At 36.7% G+C, this 24147-nt stretch overlaps 3 protein-coding genes across 5 annotated transcripts in view; 1 reads left to right on the forward strand and 2 right to left on the reverse strand.

Moving 5' to 3' along the window:
- Window positions 1-9045, reverse strand: part of CCPG1 (cell cycle progression 1) — a 39498-nt gene extending 30453 nt beyond the window's left edge. For both annotated transcript variants that reach the window (XR_012022570.1, XM_072808665.1), the window contains exon 1: window positions 8973-9045. The gene's annotated coding sequence lies outside the window, so the exon portion shown is untranslated. The remainder of the gene's footprint in view (window positions 1-8972) is intronic.
- DNAAF4 (dynein axonemal assembly factor 4) overlaps window positions 1-24147 on the reverse strand; it is a 95303-nt gene that overhangs the window by 10372 nt on the left and 60784 nt on the right. The window contains exon 10 of one of the 2 annotated variants that reach the window (XM_072808667.1): window positions 10904-11225. The exons of the other annotated variant lie outside the window; for it this stretch is intronic. The gene's annotated coding sequence lies outside the window, so the exon portion shown is untranslated. Of the gene's footprint in view, window positions 1-10903; window positions 11226-24147 lie in introns of those variants that run through there. 2 annotated transcript variants of the gene reach the window in all.
- PIERCE2 (piercer of microtubule wall 2) lies at window positions 8582-23282 on the forward strand. The gene is made up of 3 exons (XM_072808251.1): window positions 8582-8968; window positions 9061-9531; window positions 22764-23282. The coding sequence occupies exons 1-3, from the start codon at window positions 8582-8584 to the stop codon at window positions 23109-23111; spliced, it is 1206 nt and encodes a 401-aa protein (XP_072664352.1). The 3' UTR covers window positions 23112-23282.

The raw sequence follows: 24147 nt of genomic DNA on the forward strand, positions 1-24147 counted from the left end.
TGAAGACGTCGAAATAGAAAAGCTTAAGAAATCCACTATTATCAAAAAAAAAAAAAGAAAGAAATCCACTATTATCTAACAATTTCACCCACTCTTCAGCGCTTCCCAGCAAAGTCTCCAGCAGCAAGGAAAGAAAATTTGATGATGTCTAATACAACATCACCCAGCGGTCTTACAAGGTTACTGTATTCCTCAGCTCTAAAAAGACCTCTTACAAAAGCCTAGCAGAATCTATTTTTTAAAAAAGATGGAAGTCTCCAGCTGGAGCTGGCTTCTGTATCATTTCATCTTACTTTCAGCAATCATAGATGATGATACTCTTGCATCTATCAGACCAGCCTTTCTGATGTAATACTGAAGATGCTCTCAGTTTGGTATTAAAGACAGTGAAGTCTAGTCTAGATCTATGCCAAGGCATTTTACTCTCTAACTGTTGTAGCACAGACAGCCCTCCTTAAAGTGCTACACTTTAACCTCAACCCAACATAAACTGTTGTGATGCCACTGATCTACATTAACAAGTCACTTTAAAAAAGAGCCCTACTGAACTCATTATCTTGTTCCTTGAAACTGTTAGTAAGCACATACTTCACTACATTTTCAAGCATCTTTAGAAAAATCATCAGTAGAAATTTCTTTCTGATTGTAATGTTAGACTAAATGGCTTATCTTGAACAGCTGGCTTCAGTAATAGAAGAGTTTTCCCTCATGATACCTAGCCTTGGTAAAAATATAGACATCGTAATGTATATTGTGGGTAGAAGAGTATCTTTATCCTTGGTTCCATTTTATAATTCCTATCACTATGTTCCCTCTGTCTCACTCTTCTTTTGTTACCTTCCTGCATTTTATCTACCTCTTTAAGTTGCTTCAACCTTCTGGCAACAAGATAAATTCATTCATTCACATTCATTCTGCAAATATGTATTAAACACCAGTTATATAAAACTATTCTAAATCCTTTTATTACAATTACTATCCTTCAGGGCATAAAATAGACTTTGATTAGGCAAAATGCAAAGTGAAGCAAAATGTGCAGATAAGAGTGTGGAGGGTATTTCAGGTAAAATTGAGACCATAAATAATGGCAACAAAAAGCATGGGCAAGAATGTCTTCCTCAACAGTGGGAGTACATACAGTTTATTTTTGCTGTAAATTTAATTTAAATGCACCTGGGATATATCCTTCCAAACATTTTATATAAGCATTGGGGTCAACAAGTTCCCTACCTTACTTTTTCCAATTAGCCATATAACAAATTATTTAATGTTTTAAAAATTAAAAATGACTTTTTAAATAAGATTTTATTTATTCATGAGAGACACAGAGAGAGAGGAAGAGGCATAGGCAGAGCGAAAAGCAGGCTCCCCATGGAGAGCCCAATGCAGGACTTGATCCCAGGACTCCAGAATCATGACCTGAGCCAAAGGCAGACACACTCAACTACTGAGCCACCCAGGTGTCCCCTAAAATGACTTTAATGACTACATAATGTATTATGTATCTATCATAACTTATTATCCTATTAATGGACGTTTAAGTTGCTAATGGGTTTTTATCATCAATGAAAAACAGTGATACAGGACACCTGAGTGGCTCAGCGGTTAAGTGTCTACCTTTGGCTCAGGGCATGATCCTGGAGTTCCGGGATCAAGTCCTGCATCTCCCTGCATGGAGCCTGCTTCTCCCTTTGCCTAGGTCTCTGCCTCTCTCTCTGTGTCTCTCATGAATAAATAAAATCGTAGAAAACAAAAAATAGTGATGCAAGAAAAAAAGTCATCAAAGACTTTAAGTTAGATGGTTCTGACATTATGCTTTATGGTAATCTGGCAAATTCACATTTCAAAAGTTATTTTGACTAGGGGCACCTGGGTGGCTCAGGTCAGTTAAGTACCCAACTCGATTTCAGTTCAGGGTTGTGAGATTGAACCCCGCCTTGGGCTCCATGCCGGCCACAGAACCTGCTTAAAATTCTCTTTCCCTCTCCATCTCCCCACCTAAAACAATATTGGCATAAATACTCCTGTAGTTAGATGGTGAGAAATGTATCTCTTTCAGGAATTAAGGAGTCTTCAAGCTGTTCACTGTGGGAGGGAAAAACCTTCCATTTTATTTTTCTTTTTTCAAAGTAGTCTAATCTTAAGTGATGGCTCAGTTTATACTTTTTTTTTTTTTTTTAACCACTTACAATGCTGACCCTATTTCTGTCCCCAGATGCTAGCAATAAATAAACCTAGTTTAGGAGTCCCTAGTACCCAGTAGGCCTTTTTGTGCTGTGGGAAACATAAATACTACCCTAGAGAGGTTGATTTCAAGCTTACTGGCTAGAAAGATCAAGTAAACCCTTTATTTGAAAAAGACTAAGTTTCTGTAGGACTTTTTAATCTTTACAGTAGATAAATCTTGCAACATATTTTCACCAAGCAAAAGCAAAGCTAAATGGCCTTCCAAAAACATCAAGGACAAAAGATCTGACAGGTAATTCTGAATATGGAACTAAGTTCTGGCTGCCATTTTGGATGCTTAAAACACAACATAAAAGCTTCCCACCATTGGTGTAAAAGGTAGAGGATGAAAGAGATGCATAAATAAAACAGCCACTTTCACATAAAATACTTTTGAATTAAAAAAGAAAGCGAATTTCATTGTTCTCCTATCTTGCCTCTCAAAGGAAAAAAATCAGTTTTTTGCCAAGTTGCATCATTCAGGAATCGCAGTCTCCATTAAATTTCATAAATGTGATGTTACAAAAGACTTTCAATACATCATTTTCTGTTTGCCTTGTGAAAGATCAGCATTAATATAAGACTTCATAAAATTTTAAGATCACTTGGTAAAATAGGGCTAAAGATTTAAATATACAAAATGAAACCACAAAGACTCAAAGAAAATGGAAAATAGCTTTATAATCCTGAGGTAAATAAAATATTTTTCTAAGCTTTACACCAAACTCAGAAATTGGAAAGGAAAAGATCTTAAAAAGCATAAACTTATTTGCCAAAAGTCACTATATATAAATATGAATGATATACTGGAAAGATATCTGTGATATGTATGACAGAGTTTTCAAAACACTTCAAGTGCACCAATAAGCCAGTAAGAACAAGGCTATAACACTGAGTGGAAAATTTAGCAACGAACATGCTGAAACAATTTATGGAAAACATAAAAATAAATTTACAATAGTGAAAAAAATACTCAAACTTAATACCAAAGATAACAAAGGAGAAGCAAAATTATTTTAACACCTAACCAATTAACAAAGACTCAACAGGTTAATAAGTTAGGGGAAAACAGACATTGTAAACAGTGGAAATGTATACCATCATCCTTTAAGTGATTTCTTTAAACTTTTAAGTAATCTCTACATCCCATGTGAGGCACAAACTCCCGACCCCTAGCTCAAGAGCCACATGTTCTTCTGATTGAGCCAGCCAGGCTTCGCTTCCTTCAGTGATTTTTAACAACAAAATTTTATAGGCAGATACACTGTGACCCACTAATTCTCTTTCATTTCCTATTCATTTCATTTCTAGGAATTATCTGATAGAAATACTCACCCGAGTATAAAAATATATACACCTACATGTAAGAATGGTTGATGGAACAGTTTTTACAACATAAAATTAGAAAGCAAAAGGTATACCAAGAGTGAATTTATTAAAATTAAAATTTGTAATATCTATAATTAATGCAGCCATTAAAAAGATAGAGTAGATCAACATGTCCTGTCATGGAGAAATATCAATACATTTTAAAAAGCAAGACAAATATGTATATTAAAATGCTATTTACATTAATCTATATGCAATATTAAAATGTTAGAGTATCTTTCAAATATAAAAAACTAAAATTACAGTATGTTGGCAAATTGAATTTGAATATTTAAAAAAATTATATTTAAAAAATATAAAACCAAAACTATATGTATCTGCTAAATTTTCAGTGACCAGTTACTAACTTTATAGTCAGCAGAAAAATTTTTTTTTTCTAAAATAAAAAGACAAACCCAATTTAAAGTACAGTATATGACAAGTACAAATCCAATCATCTTCTGAAGATGACAAGTTAAAGGGCTTAAAGGAGTCATAGAAAAATGTTTCCCATCTGAGGAATGAGAAGTCAACTGTAGAAAACTGACACTTTGATGAAACAGAGCTTTGATGAGGCCACAGTGCAGTAATTATGGCAATCAGATGTGGGTCCTATGGCTGCCCTGCCTCTTGTTACTATATTCATCATGTGAGTGGATACAAAGATAACCATAACCTATCTATAGTAAGTTACCCTCTCCTAGTTCTAATGGAGTGGAATTTCATTTAAAAACACTGAAATCTATCACTAAAGATAGGTATCTGGAAAAAAAAATCTAGAACAGAGTAGTAATTTCACTTTACCCATGCCCAGAAAAAGGCATCAACACAGTGACATGCAGCAAATTAACTTTTTGATCTAGAAAATAAATAAAGAAGTGAGTCAATACACAATTTCTTCACAAGTTTCCTTCTATGATGTAACATCCCTCAAATTGGGAAACAAAAGCAACCACTGCCATATTTGAATATAAAAGTACTCTTTTTTTGTTTCCCTCTAAAGGAAGCCAGCCACACCTTTAATAAAAAGTCTGAAATGACCCGAGTCAACAATATGAATTCAAACACCATAGGGAAATTAAGATGCCTGTTAATATGTAAACAATGTTTTCACCAGGTGTTTCATTCTGAGAAAAAATCCTGGTTTTCTGAGATTGTTTTATCTTAAATCTGGAAGAACCTGAAAGAGCCAACATATACATAAAACTTGACCAAGTTCCATACTCATTTGGGCACCATGAGGCTCTGGTGGCCCCTTTTTTCCTTTCATGAATAAATAAGTAAACTATTGGGTTTTTGCTTGTTTTCCTCTATTCTCAAATTTTTAAAAAGTAACTAATTTTTGCTTATTATAAAATACATATCCATCATGTATCTATACCCTTTAATTCATCCTAATTTTATGAAAACCAAAGGGATTTTGCACTTCTATTGTTTTCCATTTATAAATACAGAACAATGAAATATACATCCATTGTTACTTTTTAGTATTAATATTAGAAAGTTAGTAAAGATAGTGAGTTATCAACTAACCATATGACAGCTGTTACCAACTGATGCATGATACATATTTCTTTGCCTTTCACTTTCACTTATATTTACTCTCATAAAGTCCTCAGAAAAGTTTCTAAAAGACTTTCCTACTTGAATGTTCTGTATGTCCACCTTAAAGTTAATCTCAACAATAGATGCTATAATAGGCAGGGTTGACTCCCCCAGAAGGTGTCTAAGCTCTGAACTATTTCTGAAAGACCAATGCTTACACATGCAAAGTATCTCTCAGAGGACCTAGGATTTGATATTCAGTGTAGGCTCACTGTTATGAAATCAACTTAAAGTGACATTTTAGAATATTAAACACATTTAGAACATTAAAAAACATCCACTTCCTACTGTTAGAACTTAAACTGATGATCTTCTTAGACTTTAGATGTGCGATTAAAAAAAAAAAAAAAATCAAAACCAAAATCAAAAGCCCAACCATAAAAGCACACTGCAGTTTCAGGACCTTTAATGCAGCAGAGTGCAAAGTCACAGTCAGGAGAGGGGCCAGGTTTCCTTCAACCTAGAAAAAGCCAAAAAAGCTCTACCAAAAACGTCAAATTAAGATTCCCATTTAACTGTTATCCATCAAACTTCGCAATCAAGAAATATGTATCACATTCTAATCACACTTCAAATGTACAATGTACTTTATGTAAATGTTACTTATGTAGGCCAATAATACTTTCCATGGGCAGATCACTCTGCCACTTATAAAGTGATATCATTCTCACACCTGATTTGATCTTCACAAATACTCCATGAAATAAAGCAACTGGCTATTATGTACAACGTACACATGGAAATAAGATAGTCATAAATTATGTGCTCAACATCATTAAACATCCTGACTCCCAATCCAATGCTCTTTTTACAGTAATTTCATCATGATGGCAACATGAACCAGAAGGCTTTAGGATAATGATTTATGGACAAATACTAAAGAAAAATTAGACTTCTTACTTCCTGTAATGAAGGAAGAAAATCTTTGACTCACTTTACTAATTTTTTAATACTTCCTTCAGAAAACCCTACTGGCCCTTAATCAAGTTTCCACACATCATATGTCCTTTAAAAAAAGAAAATCCCTAAACTTATCAGTTACTTATAATCCTTCCCACATTATAGGGCTAAATTACACCTTAGAACTCAAACTGAGGAACTTTTTTCAAGTTTATCTGGTGCAATATATTGGACATGACCTCTGAAACACACTCATACCACTAATTTGTTTTAATCTAGTCAAAACTATAAAACTGCCAGCAAGGAAATTCTTGAAAATATAAGTTATCACATACATTATGGCAACTTCCTCACCTAACCACACATAAGCATGCAAACAATCCAGCCTCTAGTAGTTCTGCATTGTTAGATGAGTCTGCATTTTCTGTTTTAAAATATCCTGGGCTTAACAGGCCTTGCTGCTGTGTCTATGTTCTTTACATGTAAGAAACTACTGCTCTGAGATCTTAGCAGTTCATACTCACCTAGCTTGTTTAAATCTTTATTTAACTTAGATAAGAATATAACTACACAATCTAAACTATAATACTGTGGAACCAATTAGTAAATCAAACACGTTCATCAATGTTTCTTATGCTCTGAAAGTGGACCCAAATATCTAATAAGGATATTGAGCCAACACAATACACAAATATACAAATTCAAAGTACAAAACAGTGAAAAGGAATTGAAATCTGGGGAGGAAGCAAAGCTTCAAAGAATAAGAAAATAAAATATAACTTGAAAAACAAAAAAAGCTTTACAATGGATATTTTATTAAGACCTCATGAATACTTGGAGTTGAAGTTAAACCTCAATTTTTGAGGACTGATAACTGCAAAAATACACAGAATATTCCTACAGAAGACCAATGGGACCCTTTCTTTACAACAGAAAACAAAATGTGGGGTAAATAATATGCTTCTTACCCACCCATATCCAACATATCCATAATAGAAAATAAAAGTAAGCACAATCCAAAATATCAGTACCATATAAAATCAGGTACTCAAAGTGATTCAACGAAAACAAGTTTTAAAAGCCCTCATTTCATCATCGCTTAACCTCTTTATTTCCACGAGCAAATGCTTACAAATAATAAATTTAAAATTCTCCTATTTCCAGATCTTTTCAGATTAATATGCCCATCTTTTCTCAGTTGATAGATTTACAGGAATAATCAAGATTACACTGCCTCAACTAAACACGAAGCAATTTTGTCATTGATCTTATGTACAAAATGAAAACAGATTAAAATGAGAGGTACAAATGCTAAGAATTATTGTCATATTTGGAGGGTTTTTTCCTTTTAATTCCAATTAATGCATTTCTTGCCCCTTCCAAATAATTTACATTTCAATTGTTATTCATATATTCTGTGGATGGAATAACAGGGGCTCTATGTAGGTTTTCTTGTTGTTCCTTATTCGCTTTTTTAAAGCAAGGTTTAGAGTCCATGGAATTTGCTGCACTTCTATCCTTTTAAAAACTAAGTTCTTTCCTTCAGAAAGTTTGAAAGACACCAGAATGTATTAAAAAAAAAAAAAAAAGGTCATTTGTAGTTTCACCATCTGATCACTTTTATAACTTTGAGCTTATTTCTAGTAGACATGATCACTTCTGGTTCTACAGTTGCGTTTACAAAATTAGAATTATACTATTTTCTAACATCTTTTCATTTAAAAACTGGTATTTCCCACACCCTTGAATATTACGGTAATCATTTGAGAATGATTTAATAGCTTAATTAGAATTCTGTCTTTAGCATAAAGGGTTAAAAATTATGCATTAAAAAAAGTACCCTCATTTTCTCTGTCCCTTCACCTTTATGATAGGAACTCGGGAAAGAATAGTAAACTAAACCACTCATACTAGCGTCCAAGGTGTGATAAATTATATCCTTCTGAGAAACGTGGGACCTAGTAAGATTCAAGCCCTAAACCAAAAATATGAAGCGCTAAGACATTCCAAGTACCATCCAATGGATGTAACGTTACTCGTGGAGGCAAATCTAAAATTCGCAAGACTCCCTATTCCAGATACAAGAAAGCTCCACTTCGTTTTTAAATAAAGCAAATGTAAAGCAGGGCAAATTTCACCCACTCAACAAAGTACCGTAATTGACGGAGTTCGTTAAAATTTCCGCTCCCGATGGCAGAGCTGGATTCGTTAAACAAAGGTTAAGTAGGTAGCGCATACAAGGAACTGCGTGGAAAGCTGCTCCAGAGGAGTCACCTATTAGGAAGACCACGCTAAGATGGGCCGGCTGAGGGGGAAAGGATAAGGAAGATCTGACCCGTCAGCCTGGCGTCTAAGTAGAAATCTCAGCTGCATTATTTAATATTTAATCTTTCTATTCCTGGCATCACGGGGCTCAAACGTCACCAAAAAAGATGGGCCGGCTGAGAAACCCGGCCGGGTGACGCACATAACATCTTACCATATGGATTCTAACCCACCAAGACCAAGAAGAGCCCAGGTCAGCCCAGGGAAGGAAGGAGGGTCCCCCGGGCCATCAGCTCCCCCACTCCCCTGGCACATCGCTCGGGTAAGCGAGCAGGGATCAGAGGCTGCAAGACCTCCCGACCCGACACCACAGGGGTCGGCGCAAGCCCGGGGGGCTGCGGACTCGCGCTCAGACACCTCCCCCGCGCGCGCTCCCGCCAGGAGTCGGCGCCTCCTCCGCCCCCGGAGCAGCCCCAGCAGCAGCAAGCGGAGCCTCACAGAAGACCCCGCCCCTGCCTCCGCCAGACCACTCAGCTGCGGATGCCGGACGGTCCCCGACAGGCGGCCGCGACTCCTCTCGCGGGCTTCCAACCCGCCTAGGGCCGTACCTGAACGGGCAGCGCCACCCCCGACCGACTGTGTTGACTGTCGCGGCGGCGGCGGTCACAGCTCCGAGCACAGTGACGCCTCTCTTAAAAACAACAACCTGCTCGCAGGCGTCCGCAGCCGGGAGGCGGCGGCCGGCGGGGCGCCGCAGCGCATGCCGGAACTCGTAGTCCCGCCAGCTCCTCAGGTCCCGCGCCGGAGGAGGCAAGAACTACTACTCCCAAAGACGAGCGCAGCCCGCCGCGGCTCGGCTGCCGGAAGCTGGGCGGGGCGACAGCGATCCCCACAACATCCGGGCCCCGGCCCCTGAGTTGCTCCGCGGCCGGTTGCTATGGAGACGGGCTGCTACTACCTCTCCAAAGGATTCGCGGTTTCACCTCGGAGGCTGCTCTCTGGATTAGGCGGATTAGTCGATACCTATTGATCCGGCGGACCGTTGACATTCTCTTTGCTGCTTTAATTGGGTGTAGTAAAAACCCTGCGCGTTCGCTGGTCTTGCCAACCGCTGCCGGGAAAGACTGCGTTTACGGAAAAAATAAAGAAGATACCGAGGATGACCGAGTACGACTGGGTGGGTTTGGGTAGAGGGCTAAATGTTTTTGACAGTTCTTATTCCTTACTATAAATTTGGAGCACCTTGTACCGCCACTCGCCCCACCCCCCCAAAAATACATTCCTAGGCAACCACTGGGCTACACAGATGTAAATGTGCATCGCGTTGAGCCAGAATTGCCCCTGAAAGTATACAATTGGGGATGCTGTGCAACTCGTACCTCGTTGAAAACAGCGGTGATGGTGATGGCTTTAAATGAGGACGTGCCTTGTTAACTTTACATTTTCTTACACTGTGCCTTGTTCAAAAAGGACAGGAGCAGAAAAAAAAAAATGGTGCACTTGTATTCACTCTTGGTGGAAACGTAGAAAGTTAAGGTTTAAGGTTAAAGTTAAGGTTCTTTTCCCCAGTTGTGGCCAAAAAAAAAAAAAAAAGAATTAAATAAGAAAAGCATTAACAAGATTAACGAGGCAGATGATGGGGCTGAGAAGATACAAAAAGGTTCCTCAAAATTAGACTTTCGGAGGGTGTTTTTGTTTGCTTTTGGTGTTGCTATGGTTAACATCGCCTGTGACACACCACCAAAAACAAAACAAAACCACGATTTTTAATTTTACAATTACACCTTCCATAAAGAGCATTTTTATTATATCTAAATGGCTTGTTCTTGTTTATCTTTTTTTAAAATGTGTGTTTATAACAGAGAAGTCTGAAAAGTGACAGTGGCTTGGCTTTCTCTAATTCCAGGGGAGCCTGAGAACTACATTTGTGAGAAAGCTAATACCATGTCTTTGTAGATTTTTATTCTTTTCAAGGCACTTTCATAGTCTTAATTTTTTAAGACATCAATTTCAAAGGAATCATTTAAAATTAACTTTTTTTATCCTTAAGTAAATAATATTTGCTGATCCTGTGTGTAAACTGACAAAGCATTTGAAATAATCCTTTTATAATTATTTGAATTAGGCTGTTTGGTTTTTAATTGTATCTAATTTGAACTCCACATTTTAAGAATATCAGATTTGAAGAGAGTAAAACCCAAATAAGAAAACTGCACTGAGGCCTATGACATAAAGTAAAAGCAGTGAGTATTTTGTTTCTAAGTCTGTAAACATTTTTTAATTATCCTGGAAGTCAGAAAGATTCTGGTAGACACATTTCCAGATTGTGTGGTACAAATTATGCTAACAGAGTTTATCAGCTAATTCGTCTTCTGTTTTGGCTAGATTTGGTTTACTGTATTCCATTTTGGGCCAAAGATAACCAGAATGTAGTAGAAGGTGATTGATGAAAGAGAGTCCTCTGTGACTGAGGTTGCCCTGGCAACCTGACTGGGTGTCCATAAAGTAAGTTAGGGTTGGTACTTTTTCCTACAAGTCATAGGGCAGCCACCTTCCACTCAAGAAGCTTTCCCTCTGCTCCAGAAACCTAGACTTTGAGAAAAGCTGATCTGTTGAGAGATACCATTCGATTCTGGTGACTTCCTATTATTATCCAATGTCTGCTCTTGATGTTTAAAACAAATTAATAGGCAACGAAAAAAGTAGTAGCAAGATCTGATGAGTTCTACTTCCAGCTTTGCCACCTCCCTTCAAGATTATGAATATGAAGTATTAGTAAACTGTACTATACCAATGTAGTGTTATTAACCTGCAAACTTCAGAACTGAATCCTGGAACATCATCCATATGCATTGAGGTACCTGAAAGGAAATGGTAAAAACTAATTCTATTTATATAGCAATTTATCACTTACAATTTTCTTTCATTTTATCTCCAGAACAATAAGAACTATGGTAGTTTTTTTTTTCTTTTTTTTCTTTTTATTATTTTTTTAAATTTTTATTTATTTATGATAGTCACACACACACAGAGAGAGAGAGAGAGAGAGGCAGAGACACAGGCAGAGGGAGAAGCAGGCTCCATGCACCAGGAACCCAACGTGGGATTTGATCCCAGGTCTCCAGGATCACGCCCTGGACCAAAGGCAGGTGCTAAACCGCTGCACCACCCAGGGATCCCGCTAAACTGCTGCACCACCCAGGGATCCCGGTAGATTTTTTTCTTTATCAAGTTTTGTTTTAACCAATTTACAGATGAAAGAGGTGAAATCATGGTAAGGTATTGGAACCTAGGTCACAGTTCCTGCCCAGTGCTACTCCTCCAACACTCAAATCTGAACAAAGGAAAAGAAAGTGGATTAACTACTTCATATTTACGGAATAGAAATCAGCTTTCAAAACAGATTAGGTCCCTGACCTTGAGAAACTTAACTTTGCTGAGACATTAAATTAAATAACCCAGGAATTCAGAATGAGCGAGGTTATGCTAAAGAGGGACCTGACTAATCTGACCCAAATGTGAAACCCAAAAAAGGTTTAAATCCTTATTTAAATCTGACACAACAGCTCTGTAAACATTCTAATCTTTATTCTAGAGTGGGAGACATTGAGATTATATGTTACTGGTATTAAAGATTTAGAATTTATAAAGGGCCTCAGCCACATGCATCACAAGTATCCATTCTAGAATTTTCAAATAAAAGGCACTTTAATGCATATAAACAATCTATTTAATACCACCTCAAAAGATCAGTTACAGTACCCTGCAAACCACCTAGAAGCGATTTAGATATAATAATGTAACCTTTGATCTGGAAGGATTTAGGTCTTAAGTATTCCAGAAGCTGCCAAATTTTTTGTTGTATTTTTAAGCGATTCTTATCACAAATCAGAGACCTTATCATGAATAAATCTACATATTCCTTTATGCTTTATGAATAACAAAATCACTTAGTTCTGATAAAAAGAAAACCAGGGGCTAAGGTGGAATCACTTGCCCCCAGGACAGCAAACCAACACTTAATTGCAGTATCAACCTCTCCAGGAGTGAAATTTTAAGCTAATCAATCAGAAATTTTCTATTAAGCACCAATAAGATGATCTGTCACCTGGGCCTGCCCTCTTCCCCCCCCCAAAAAAAAAAATTGGGGGTAATCTGCATAACAAGACCCTCTGTCCTTTGCCCTAAGGGAAGGTGACCTTGTCTAAAACAATTTTTTCTTTTTTAAGTAAATTCAGTTATTTAACATATAATGTACTATTACCTTCAGAGGTAGAGTTCACTGATTTCTCAGTCTTATATAATATCCAGTGTCCATTACATCACAAGCCCACCTTAATGTCCATCATCCAATTACCCCATCTACCCATAGCCACATGCCTCCAGCAACCTTCTTTGTTTCCTATGATTAAGAGTCTTTAAAAAAAAATAAAAATAAATAAAAAAAAAAGAGTCTTTCAAGGCTTTTCTCCCTCTCTGATTTCATCTTATTTTTACCTCTATTCCCCTATATATCCTTTTGTTTCATAAATTCCACATACAAGTGAGAACATAATGATAATTGTCTTTCTCTGACTTATTTCGCTTAAGCATAATATCCTTTAGTTCTGTCCACATCATTGCAAATGGCAAGATTTCATTCTTTTGATGGCTGAATCATATATATATATATATATATATATATATATATATATATACACATATATATACACACACACCACATCTTTATCCATTCATCTGTCCATGGACATCTCAGCATTTTCCACAGTTAGGCTATTGTGCACATTCTGCTATGAACACTGGGGTGCAAGTGCCCCTTCAGATCACTACATTTGTATCTTTGGGGTAAATAGCTAGTAGTGCATTTGATGGGTCAGTCATAGTCACTCTATTTTCACCTTCTTGAGGAGCCTCCATAGAGTTTTCCAGAGTGGCTGCACCAGCTTGCATTCCCTTTCTCTGCATCCTCACCAACATCTGTCCTTTCCTGACTTGTTCATTTTAGCCATTCTGACTGGTGTGAGGTGGTATCTCATTGTGGTTTTGATTTGTATTTCCCTAATGTTGAGTGATGTTGAGCATTTTTTCATGTGTTGTTGGCCATTTGTATGTCTTCTTGGGAGAAATGTCTGTTCATGTCTTCTGCCCATTTCTTGACGGGATTATTTGTTCTTTGGGTGTAGAGTTTGATAGATTCTTTCTGGATTTTGGATACTAGCCCTTTACCTGATAAGACATTTGCAAATATCTCCAATTCTGTCTTTTGGTTCTGTTGACTGTTTCCTGTACTGTGCAAACACTTTTTGTCTTGATGAAGTCCCACTGGTCCATTTTTGCTTTTGTTTCCCTTGCCTTTGGAGATGTGTTTAGCAAGATTGCTGTGGCCGAGGTGACAGGTTGCTGCCTGTGTTCTCCTCCAAGATTTTGATGGATTCCTGTCTCAGAGTTAGGTCTTTCATCCATTTTGAGTGTATTTTTGTGTATGGTATAAGAAAATGGTCCCGTTTTATTCTTCTGCATGTGGCTGTCCAATTTTCCCAACACCATTTGTTGAAGAGACTTTTTTCCATTGGATATTCCTTACTGCTTTGTTGAACATTAGCTGACCGTAAAGTTGAGGGTCCATTTCTGGGTTCTCTACTGTGTTCCACTAAACTATGTATCTGTTTTTGTGCCAGTATCATGCTTACAATGACAGCTTTGTATTAGAGCTTGAAGTCCAGAATTGTGATGCCACCAGCTTTGGTTTTCTTTTTCAGTATTCCTTTGGCTTTTCGGGGTCTTTCCTGGTTCTGTACAAATTTTAGGAATATTTGTTCTAGCTCTGTGAAAAAGGTTGATGGCACTTTGGTAGGGATTGCACTGAATATGTAGATTGCTCTAGGTAGCATTTTTGATAATATTCATTCTTCCAATCCATAAGCATGGAATGTTTTTCCACTTCTTTGTGTCTTCCTCAATTTCTTTCATGAGCATTCTATAGTTTTCTGAGCACAGGATCCTTTGCCTCTTTGGTTAGGTTTATTCCTAGGTGTCTTACAGGTTTTGGTGCAGATGTAAATGGAATAGACTCCTTAATTTCTCTTTCTTCTGTCTCATTGTTAGTGTATAAGAATGCGACTGATTTCTGTGCATGATTTTATATCCTGCCACTTTGCTGAATTCCTGTATGAGTTCTAGCAATTTGGGGGTGGAATCTTTTGGGTTTTCCACATAGAGTATCATGTCATATGTGAAGAGTAAGAGTTTGACTTCTTTGCCAATTTGGATGCCTTTTAGTTCTTTTTGTTCTCTGATTGCTGAGGGTAGGACTTCTAGTACCATGTTGAATAGGGGTGATACTGGATGTCCTGCCATATTTCTGGCCTTAGAAGAAAAGCTCTCAGTTTATCCCCATTGAAAATGAAACTCAATGTGGGATTTTATATGACTTTTATGATACTGAGGTATGCTCCCTCTACCCCTACACCGTTAAGAGTTTTAATAAAGAGAGGATGGAGGGATCCCTGGGTGGCTCAGCGGTTTAGCACCAGCCTTTGGCTCAGGGCGCGATCCTGGAGTCCCGGGATCGAGTTCCGCGTTGGGCTCCCGGCATGGAGCCTGCTTCTCCCTCTGCCTGTGTCTCTGCCTCTCTCTCTCTCTCTGTCTACATTGAACAAATAAATAAATAAATCTTTAAAAGATAAATAAATAAGGAGAGGATGCTGTACTTTGTCAAATTCTTTTTCTGTATCTACTGAGAGGACCATATAGTTCTTGTCCTTTCCTTTATTAATGTAGTATATCACATTGATTGATTTGTGGATTTTGAACTACTCTGCTGCCAAGGAATAAATCCCACTTGGTTGTGGTGAATTATCCTTTTCATGTACTGTTGAATCCTATTGGCTAGTATTTTGGTGAGAATTTTGGCATCCACATTCATCAAGGATATTGGCTTGTCTCCTTTTTGGTGAGGTCTTTGTCTGATTTTGGAATAAAGGTAATGTTCGACTCATAGAAAAAGTTTGGAAGTTTTCCTTCCATTTCTATTTTTTGGGACAACTTCAGAAGAATAGATATTAATTCTTTAAATGTTTGTTAGAATCCCCTGGGAAGCTGTCTGGCCCTGGACTCTTGTTTGTTGGGAGATTTTTGAATACTACTTCAATTTCCTTGCTGATTTTGGGTCTGTTCAGGTTTTCTCTTCCTATTTCAGTGTTGGTAGTTTATATGTCTCTAGGAATGCATCCATTTCTTCCAGATTGCCTAATTGTTGGCATATAGTTGCTCATAATAGGTTCTTTGTTTGTATCTCTTTGGTATTGATTGTAATCTCGCTTTCTTTCAAGATTTTATTTCTTTGGCCCCTTTCTCTTTTCTTTTTCCTAAGTCTGGCCAGGGGTTTATCAATCTTATTCATTCTTTCAACCAGCTCCTAGTTTCATCGATCTGTTCTACTGTTCTTTTGGTTTCTATTTCATTGATTTGTACACAAATCTTTTTTTTTTTTAATTTTTATTTATTTATTTATTTATTTTTGATTTTTGCACAAATCTTTATTAATTCTCTTCTCCTGCTGGCTTTAGGCTTTGTCTTCTGTTGTTTCTCCAGCTCTTTTAGGTGTAAGGTTAGGTTGTATATTTAAGACTTTTCTGGGCAGCCCAGGTGGCTCAGCGGTTTAGCGCCACCTTCAGCCCAGAGTGTGATCCTGGAGTCCCAGGATCGAGTCCCACCTCCGGCTCCCTGCATAGAGCCTGCTTCTTCCTCTGCCTGTGTCTCTGCCTCTCTCTCTCTCTGCATCTCTCAAATAAATAAATAAATAAATAAATAAATAAATAAATAAATAAATAAATAAATAGTCTTTTTAAAAAATAAGACTTTTTTGTTTCTTGAGAAAGGCTTGTATTGCTATATACTTCCCTCTTAGGACCACCTTTGCTGCATCCCGAATGTTTCAAACAGGTGTGTTTTCATTTTCATTTGTTTCCATGAATTTTTAAAATTCTTTAATTTTATCATTAACCCATTCATTCTTTAGCAGGATGCTCTTTAACATCCATGTATTTGAGTTCTTTTCAAATTTCCTCTCATGGTTGAGTTCAAGTTTAAAAGCACTGTGGTCAGGGATCCCTGGGTGGCTCAGCAGTTTAGCACCTGCTTTTGGCCCAGAGCCTGATCCTGGAGCCCCAGGATCGAGTCCTGTATTGGGCTCCCCGTGTGGAGCCTGCTTCTCCCTCTGTCTGTGTCTCTGCCTCTCTCTCTCTCTCTCTCTCTGTGTGTGTGTGTGTTTGTCTCTCATGAATAAATAAATAAAATCTTTAAATTAAAAAAAGCACTGTGGTCTGAAAATATGCAGGGAATGATCCTAATCTTTTGGTACCAGTTGAGAACTGATTTATGACCCAGTATGTATTCTATTCTACTCTGTATGTACTTGAGTATAATGTGTATTCTATTGCTTTAGGATGGAATGCTTTGAATATGTCTGTGAAATCCATCTTGTCCAGTGTGTCATTCAAATCATTTGTTTCCTTGTTAATCTTCAATTAGATGATGTCTATTGCAGTGAGTGAGATGTTAAAATCCCCTACTATTATTGTATTATTATCAATGTGTTTCTTTAATTTTGTTATATAATTGGCTGCTCCCATGTTAGAGGTATAGATATTTATAAATGTTAGATATTTTTACTGGATAGACCCTTTTATGATGATATAGTGTCCTTCCTTATCTCTTATTACAGTCTTTGGTTTAAAATCTAATTTGTCTGATATACGGACTGCTACCTCAGCTTTCTTTTGATGTCCATTAGCATGATAAATGGTTTTCCATCCCCTTATTTTCAATCTGGAGGTGTCTTAGGGTCTAAAATGAGTCTCTTACATACAGAATATCAATGGGTCTTGCTTTTTTATGCAATATGATACCCTGTGTCTTTTGATTGGGGCATTTAGCCCATTTACATTCATAGTAACCATTGAAAAATATTAATTTAGTGTCATTGTATTAGTGTAAAGTCATTGTTTCTGTATATTGTCTCTGTTCCTTCTGGTTTGTGTTACCTTAAGCTCTCTCTTCACTTAAAGGATCCCCTTTAATATTTCTTACAAGGCTGGCTTAGTGATCACAAGTTCTTTTAGTTTCTCTTTGTCCTGGAAGCTTTTTAATCTCTCCTTCTATTTTGAATGACAGCCTTGCTGGATAAGTATTCTTGGCTACATCTTTTTTTCATTTAGCAATCTAAATATATCATGCCAGTCCTTTCAGGTCTGCCAGGTCTTTGTGGATAGGGCTGCTGCCAGTCTAATGTTTCTACCTTTGTAGGTTATGGACCTCTTGTCTGGAGCTTCTCTCAGGATTTTCTCTTTGTCTCTCAGATTTGCTAGTTTCACTATTATATGTCAAGGTGTTGACCTATATCCTAGGTATATTTTATTTTATCTGTTTGTTAGAAGAAACTACATCTCAAAATTGTAAAGAAAGGAAAAAAATATATATATATATACAAAAATAAAATACATTGAAAGATTAGAATGTAACTGTAAAGATGAAAATTTAAAAAGACTTTTTTAAAAAGGGAAAAAAGAGAATATGATCAGACAAGTGAAAAGAACAGAGCAATACATAGATTCTGGGTGTATTTGGTCTGTTGGAAGAAACCATATCCCAAAATTGTGAAGAAAGAAAAACATATATATACAAAAATAAATACAATGAAAGGATCAAATGCAACTGTAAAAATGAAAATTAAAAGTGACTGAAAAAAAGTTGATAAAATAAGAAAGAGGTTGAAAAGGAAAGAGAAAAAAATAAAATGAAAAGACTAAAGAATCATGAGGAAGAAGCCATAAATTCTATATACTATTTCCTCTGTATTGGAGTGGTAGAGTTCTCTGTGAGCAGTGAGCTTGGAATTAGCCAAAGGTTCTGGCTGACCTTCTGTAGGAGGAGCCTGTTGCGCTTATTCTCAAGTGACTTTGCCCCTGGTGGAATTCCACCACCCTTGCCAGGGAGCCAGGCTAAATAAGTGGCTCTGGATTGCTCTATGTGGCTTTTGTTCCCTGAAGGTTTTCGAGCCCCTTTAGAGGATAAAAATGAAAGTGGTGGCCTCCCAACCTCCAGCCCCAGAGTTGAAAGCTCACACCCCCACTCCTCAGTGTGCCCTCAGGGAGAAGCTGTCAATCCCTCCCGGCTCTCTGGCCTCCATCTGCACTCCATGCTCACCTAATCTGCAACCCAACGTTTCTATCTCAGGCGCACGACCTCATTTCAAGTCTCCAACTCTGCAGACTCTGCAGTGCGCATCTGCGCTGCTCCTCCTGAGGGAGGGGAAGGGTCTTGCGGTGGTTCTGCCACCCCCTGGGGTCCTGCACAGAGACTGGCTGCCCAACTACCACTCTCTGGTTCACCGTTTATGGCAACCCCAAGCTGAATGCCTACTACAGGCTTGCTCACTGCAGCCAGCTTCCCTAATTCCTGAAACAATCTTTTCTTTTGCTAGGAATTTATCCTTCCTATGAAAACCTTCCATTTTGTACCACTCCTCCAAGCTACCCTCCACTTCCTGGATAGGATGCTGCCTGAGTCATGAAAAGCCAATTAGATCTTCAAATTTACTTGGTTGAATTTTGTTTTTTAACAGTTGCTATTGTTACATTTGGAAGGTCCTGATATTCAAGTCCTCAGATTAGGAAACAAAACAATCTAGTCCATCTCCTTTATTTTATATTTATAGACAAGGAACTTGAATCCTTGTGAAATAATTTCATCAAATTCACAAAGCTATTAGTGCCAGTATCAGAACACAGAACTGGTGACACCTAATAGGTTCTTTTTACAACTCTTAGAGCAGAAGATACACAAATACCAACAAGATTCCCAATTAGTCTGCTTGACATGTTCTTGTATAAACCATGCAAGTATGATTATGGCCCTCTCTTTCCCCACACTCCTTTGCCTATCTCCCAAAGGCCTTTAACTCCTGACCATGGCTTAGCCACATCTTTCATAACAAGTGTGTGTAGCCCAGTACTCACAGCCTTATGTAGGGATCAGCAGCTTGAGCATTACCTGGGAATTTGTTAGAAATGCAGAATATTGGCCCTACACCAGACCAGGGGCAGAATCTACTTTTTAACCAGATTCCTGTGTATTTTATATGTACATAAAGGTAAGAGAAGCACTGTACAAGAGAACACTACTATGGACTTCTGGTTCCAGATAACTTCTCAGGGTTATTGATAAAACACTTAGTAAAGTCAAAAGAATGAAGTGGGCTTTAAAGGTGGCTAGGTCAGTAGTTCTATCAAGAGAAATATTCATAAAATAATGATCTAATTCCCAAGAAGTAACCAATGAAGTTTTTCTGAGGCCAAAGATCAAGGCTCTGAGCTCAAGATATTAAGACAATAGTACAATAAGTACCTCAAACCTTTGTCAATTAAAATGTCAATCTTTAAAGAAATGGATGGTTAACCTGGAGAACTTGAGGAAAAAAGACCAGCAATTTCATCTCTAACACCTGTTTGCAATAGGGTAATTTACAATAAGAAAAAGACTTTTTCCCCTTATGCAAATGCAGCAGTAAAACAAGTGCTCTTGGACTGGATTTTCAAGAAGATCCAAAAGATTTCTCAAAATTGTTTAAATAAATTCTTCTGAAAAGTTACTTTGCCTTGTGTATGTCATTAAGGCAAAGCATGAGAACATAGTATAACAGTCTATGATACCACTTCATTTTATAAACTATAAATTTACAAACTTTATAAATTCTATGGAATAAATGGAGTCTCTAGATGATATCCAAAAGAAGAAATAATCCAGGCTCCCTTATTTTACAAATAGGAAACTGAAGCATAGAGCATCAGACTTATCCAAATTTTCACATTCCTGGCAAGTTTAGAAGACTACAACCTGGGTCTCGTAACTCCAGTGCTCTTTTCGCTAACCTTAATTCAGATTTTTAAATCCCTTATCCACAGAAAACTACTTTCATAAAGTTTATTAAGGATACTCTTCAAGTAGAACATTAATAGTTGACTGAAGAGTTGATTGAATATGGTTTTATATTGTCCTCCTTTGTCAGAGGGTTAAAAATACCTTTCTCCTAGTTTGTTTCTTCTATAATGTGATTTTTAATCAGTATGTAATTCATTTGAAGTTTATTTTGATAATATTTGAAGCCAAAGATCTATATTTTTAAAAATAGGTAGCTAGTTTCCCAACATCATTTACTGAGTTGGTTCCTTATATGTTTGTTTTCCATAAAATAAATTGTAAGGCTTAGGAATTTTGTATTATTCATCATTACATTTCCAATATCTAACAATGTGTAGCACACAGTAAGTACTCAATAAGTATTTGCTGAATTAATGAATGAATGAATAAGTTTATATAGTCTGTTCCATTTGAATTCTTTTATCTTCATTAACAAAGCTTGATGTTTTTAATAGACTTGACATTATGAAGGATAAAGCATATTATGTGCACATGTTAGGAAGCTACAGGCACTTTTGCATACATTCTTTTTAATATCTCGCTCCTTCACATCCCCGAATAGGTAAATTATTTGTATTTTAAATATTTATATATTAAAATTTGTAGTAAATTGTAGTAAACACCACCCAAGTGTTTGTCCAGAAACCTAGTAGTCATCCTTGATCTGTCCCTCTTCACCACGACCCACAATCAATCACCAGGTCCTGTGAATTCTACTTCCAAAATATATTTCAGATTTATTTCTCTCCCTCTCTATACCACCACCCTACTATAGATCATTGTCATCATCACTTGTCCTTCTGTAGCTCCTTTCTATATCCATTCAAAGCGCTAACAGCAGCCAAAGTAATCATACTAAACTTGTTCCTTAATGACATGCATCTCCTTAAAATCCTTCAATAGCCTTCTATTGCTTTTAACATGAAAATCCAGATTTTTAACAGAGTCAACAAGACCCTTAAGATCTGGCCCCTGCCCTTGTATTCTCATCTCAAGCCATTTTCACTCTAACTTATTTGACTTTGGCCTCGCTGAGTTTTTCTTTATTCCCACTTCTGTCTTTTCTGTCTTAGATTCAGTGACACTCACTAGAATGGCCTTTCTTAGCCCCCATACTAGGTTAGTACCCCCTAGAAGTTTTCATAAATATCTTGTATTTTTTCCCTCCATAGCACTTACCACAATTGTAATTATTAGTTGTGTAATTATTTGCTTAATGGTATGCCCACAAGGCTAAAATCCCTAAATGTTTATTTTGTTCTCATCTCATTCTAGAATTCAGCAGTATGTCCTCTTCTAACTATGCCTTATTACAGATTTTCTCCAAGATTTCCAGATGTTTTGATAAATTCTCATGATTCTAATACAGGATTTTTAAAAGCTATCTTATACATACTTTTGATAAGTTTGCTTTGTACAGAGATTATGTCACTTAATGACAACTAGCCACTGCCCTCAAGAGAACAGAATTTCCAAAAAAGTGAAGTGGACGTGCTTTTTTGTTTTGTTTTCTTCTAGCTTTACTGAGATATACTTGACATATAACAGTGTATAAGTTTAAGGTGTATTACTTGATTTCTTGTAGGTATGTATTGTAAAATCATTACCACAATAATTACCTCACATAATTAAAGTTATTTTTGTGTTGAAAACATTTAAAATCTACTGTCTTAGCAACTTTCAAGTATATAATACAGTATTGGTAACTCCGCTCATCATGCTGTACATTAGATCCCCTGAACTTATTCTTCTTATAACTGGAAGCTTGTACTCTTTGGCCAACCCCCCTACCCTGGCAATCGCCATTCTTTGGGTTCCCTTTTCTTCACATCCTCACCAACCCTTGTTATTTGACACTAGCCATGCTCACGGGTGTGAGGTGATATCTCATTGGTTTTTTAATTTGCATTTCTCTGATGATTAATGATGTTGAACACCTTTTCATGAATCTGTTGACCATCCGTATATCTTATTTGGAAAAATGTCTTTCAGGTTCTCTGCTCATTTTAAATCAGATTGTTTTGTTAGCACATTGTATGAATTCCTTGAATATTTTAGATATTAGCCCCTGATCAATATGTTTTGCAAATATTCTCTCTCATTCCACAGGTTGTCTCTTCATTGTGTTGATTATTTCTTTTGCTGTGCAGAAGCATTTCAGTTTGATGCAGTCTCACTTGTTATTTTTGCTTTTGTTGCTTATGCTCTTGGTGTCATATCCAAAAAATCAATGCTAAGAACAACATCACAGAGATCTCCCCTGTGTTCTTTTCTAGGAGCTTTGTGCTTTCAAGTTTTATATTTAAGTAACTAATTTTGAGCTAATGTTTGTGAGTGGTATAAGACAGGGTTGGTGCTAACTTTGTTTTTTTTCCCCAAAATTTTGTAATGGAGAATGATTTGATGTGTTTATATTTCAGGACAAGAAATGTGCTTCAGCTTCAGATTCAGGCACAGAAATGAAACCTGAACAACTTCCTCCTTGTGTGAACCCTGGCAATCCTGTGTTTTCATGTATGTTGGACCCAAAGACACTCCAGACAGCCACCTCACTATCAAAACCTAAGATGATTATGTATAAAACCAATTCAAGTAATTATGGTGAATTTTTACCTATGCCACAATTTTTTCCTTGCAATTATACTCCAAGGGAGCAAGTATTTTCAAGCCGTATCAGAGCTACCGGATTTTATCAAAATAACTCTCTAAATGCTGCACCTGACAGAACAAGAACCCTTGATTTTCCTAATCTTCAACACACTCTATGAATATATATTCCTTTGCATATTTAAGAGAAAATATATTCAGGAAAGATGAGCTTTAAATCCAAGGCTAGAATACCTAACTTGGAATTTAAAAGTATTTTAATTTGGTAAAGAATACCTTTAAGAAATAAAGCATTTAAAAAAAAAAAGAAATAAAGCATTTGAACTGGTAAATGATAGTGACTTCTTAAATAAAAATGTGTTCAAAATAGAAAAAAGTAGACACATTTTAGTGCATTTTGGTTTTATTTAGTGTTCTCCAAAAGTTTAAAAAGGCTTTCAGGATCTCAATTGTCCACTGAGTATATTCATTAAGACAAAGGAATATAGGAGCACTACGAAAAAAATTGAATTAAGCAAGAACATCTAGTAATTTCCCACTTTTCTATTATTTCAGCTAAAGGCTTAGAACCTGGGGGAAATGTTAGTTTCCACTGCTAGGCTAGTAGAAGAGAAGTCTTGTTATTCATTCATTCATTTTGGCAAATATTTATAGAATGCCTGTTTATGACAGGCATCATACAATACAAATAGAACACAGAAATAAAAGACAGTATCTTTTATTAGTTTCAATGAACTGTATTTTAGGGGACTGAGATTAGCAAATTAGTAAATGTGATAATTTATGTAAAATATGCAAGAGGTCTTTCAGACACAAAGACAGATTACTCAAACTGAGACAAAGGACATCAGGAGAAGCATCTTGGAGAAGGTAAAACCAAAGGAAAGTTCAGTTCAGTAAGAAGAAGCAATACATAATAAGAGAACAAAGATGCAAGAGATGTGGTACATTTCTTATAAATGCAAATAATTTGATATATCATTAACACAGTGTGAGCAGTGGTGGATAAGAACTATACTATTCTTCAAATTCTGTAATTCCTCTGTATACAGAGATTTATTTATTTCAACTGCCATCTGTTGAAACCACACTTTAGTTTGAGTATCTTTACTTGAAAAAAATCACTGTTGGTTTCAGGTTCCAGATACTAATATCGAATTAGAAAAATAATCTTGTGAGTTGCTAGGGCATCAGAAA

The sequence above is a fragment of the Canis lupus genome, chromosome 32 (assembly GCF_048164855.1).
Source record: "Canis lupus baileyi chromosome 32, mCanLup2.hap1, whole genome shotgun sequence".
Classification (NCBI taxonomy): Eukaryota; Metazoa; Chordata; class Mammalia; order Carnivora; family Canidae; genus Canis; species Canis lupus.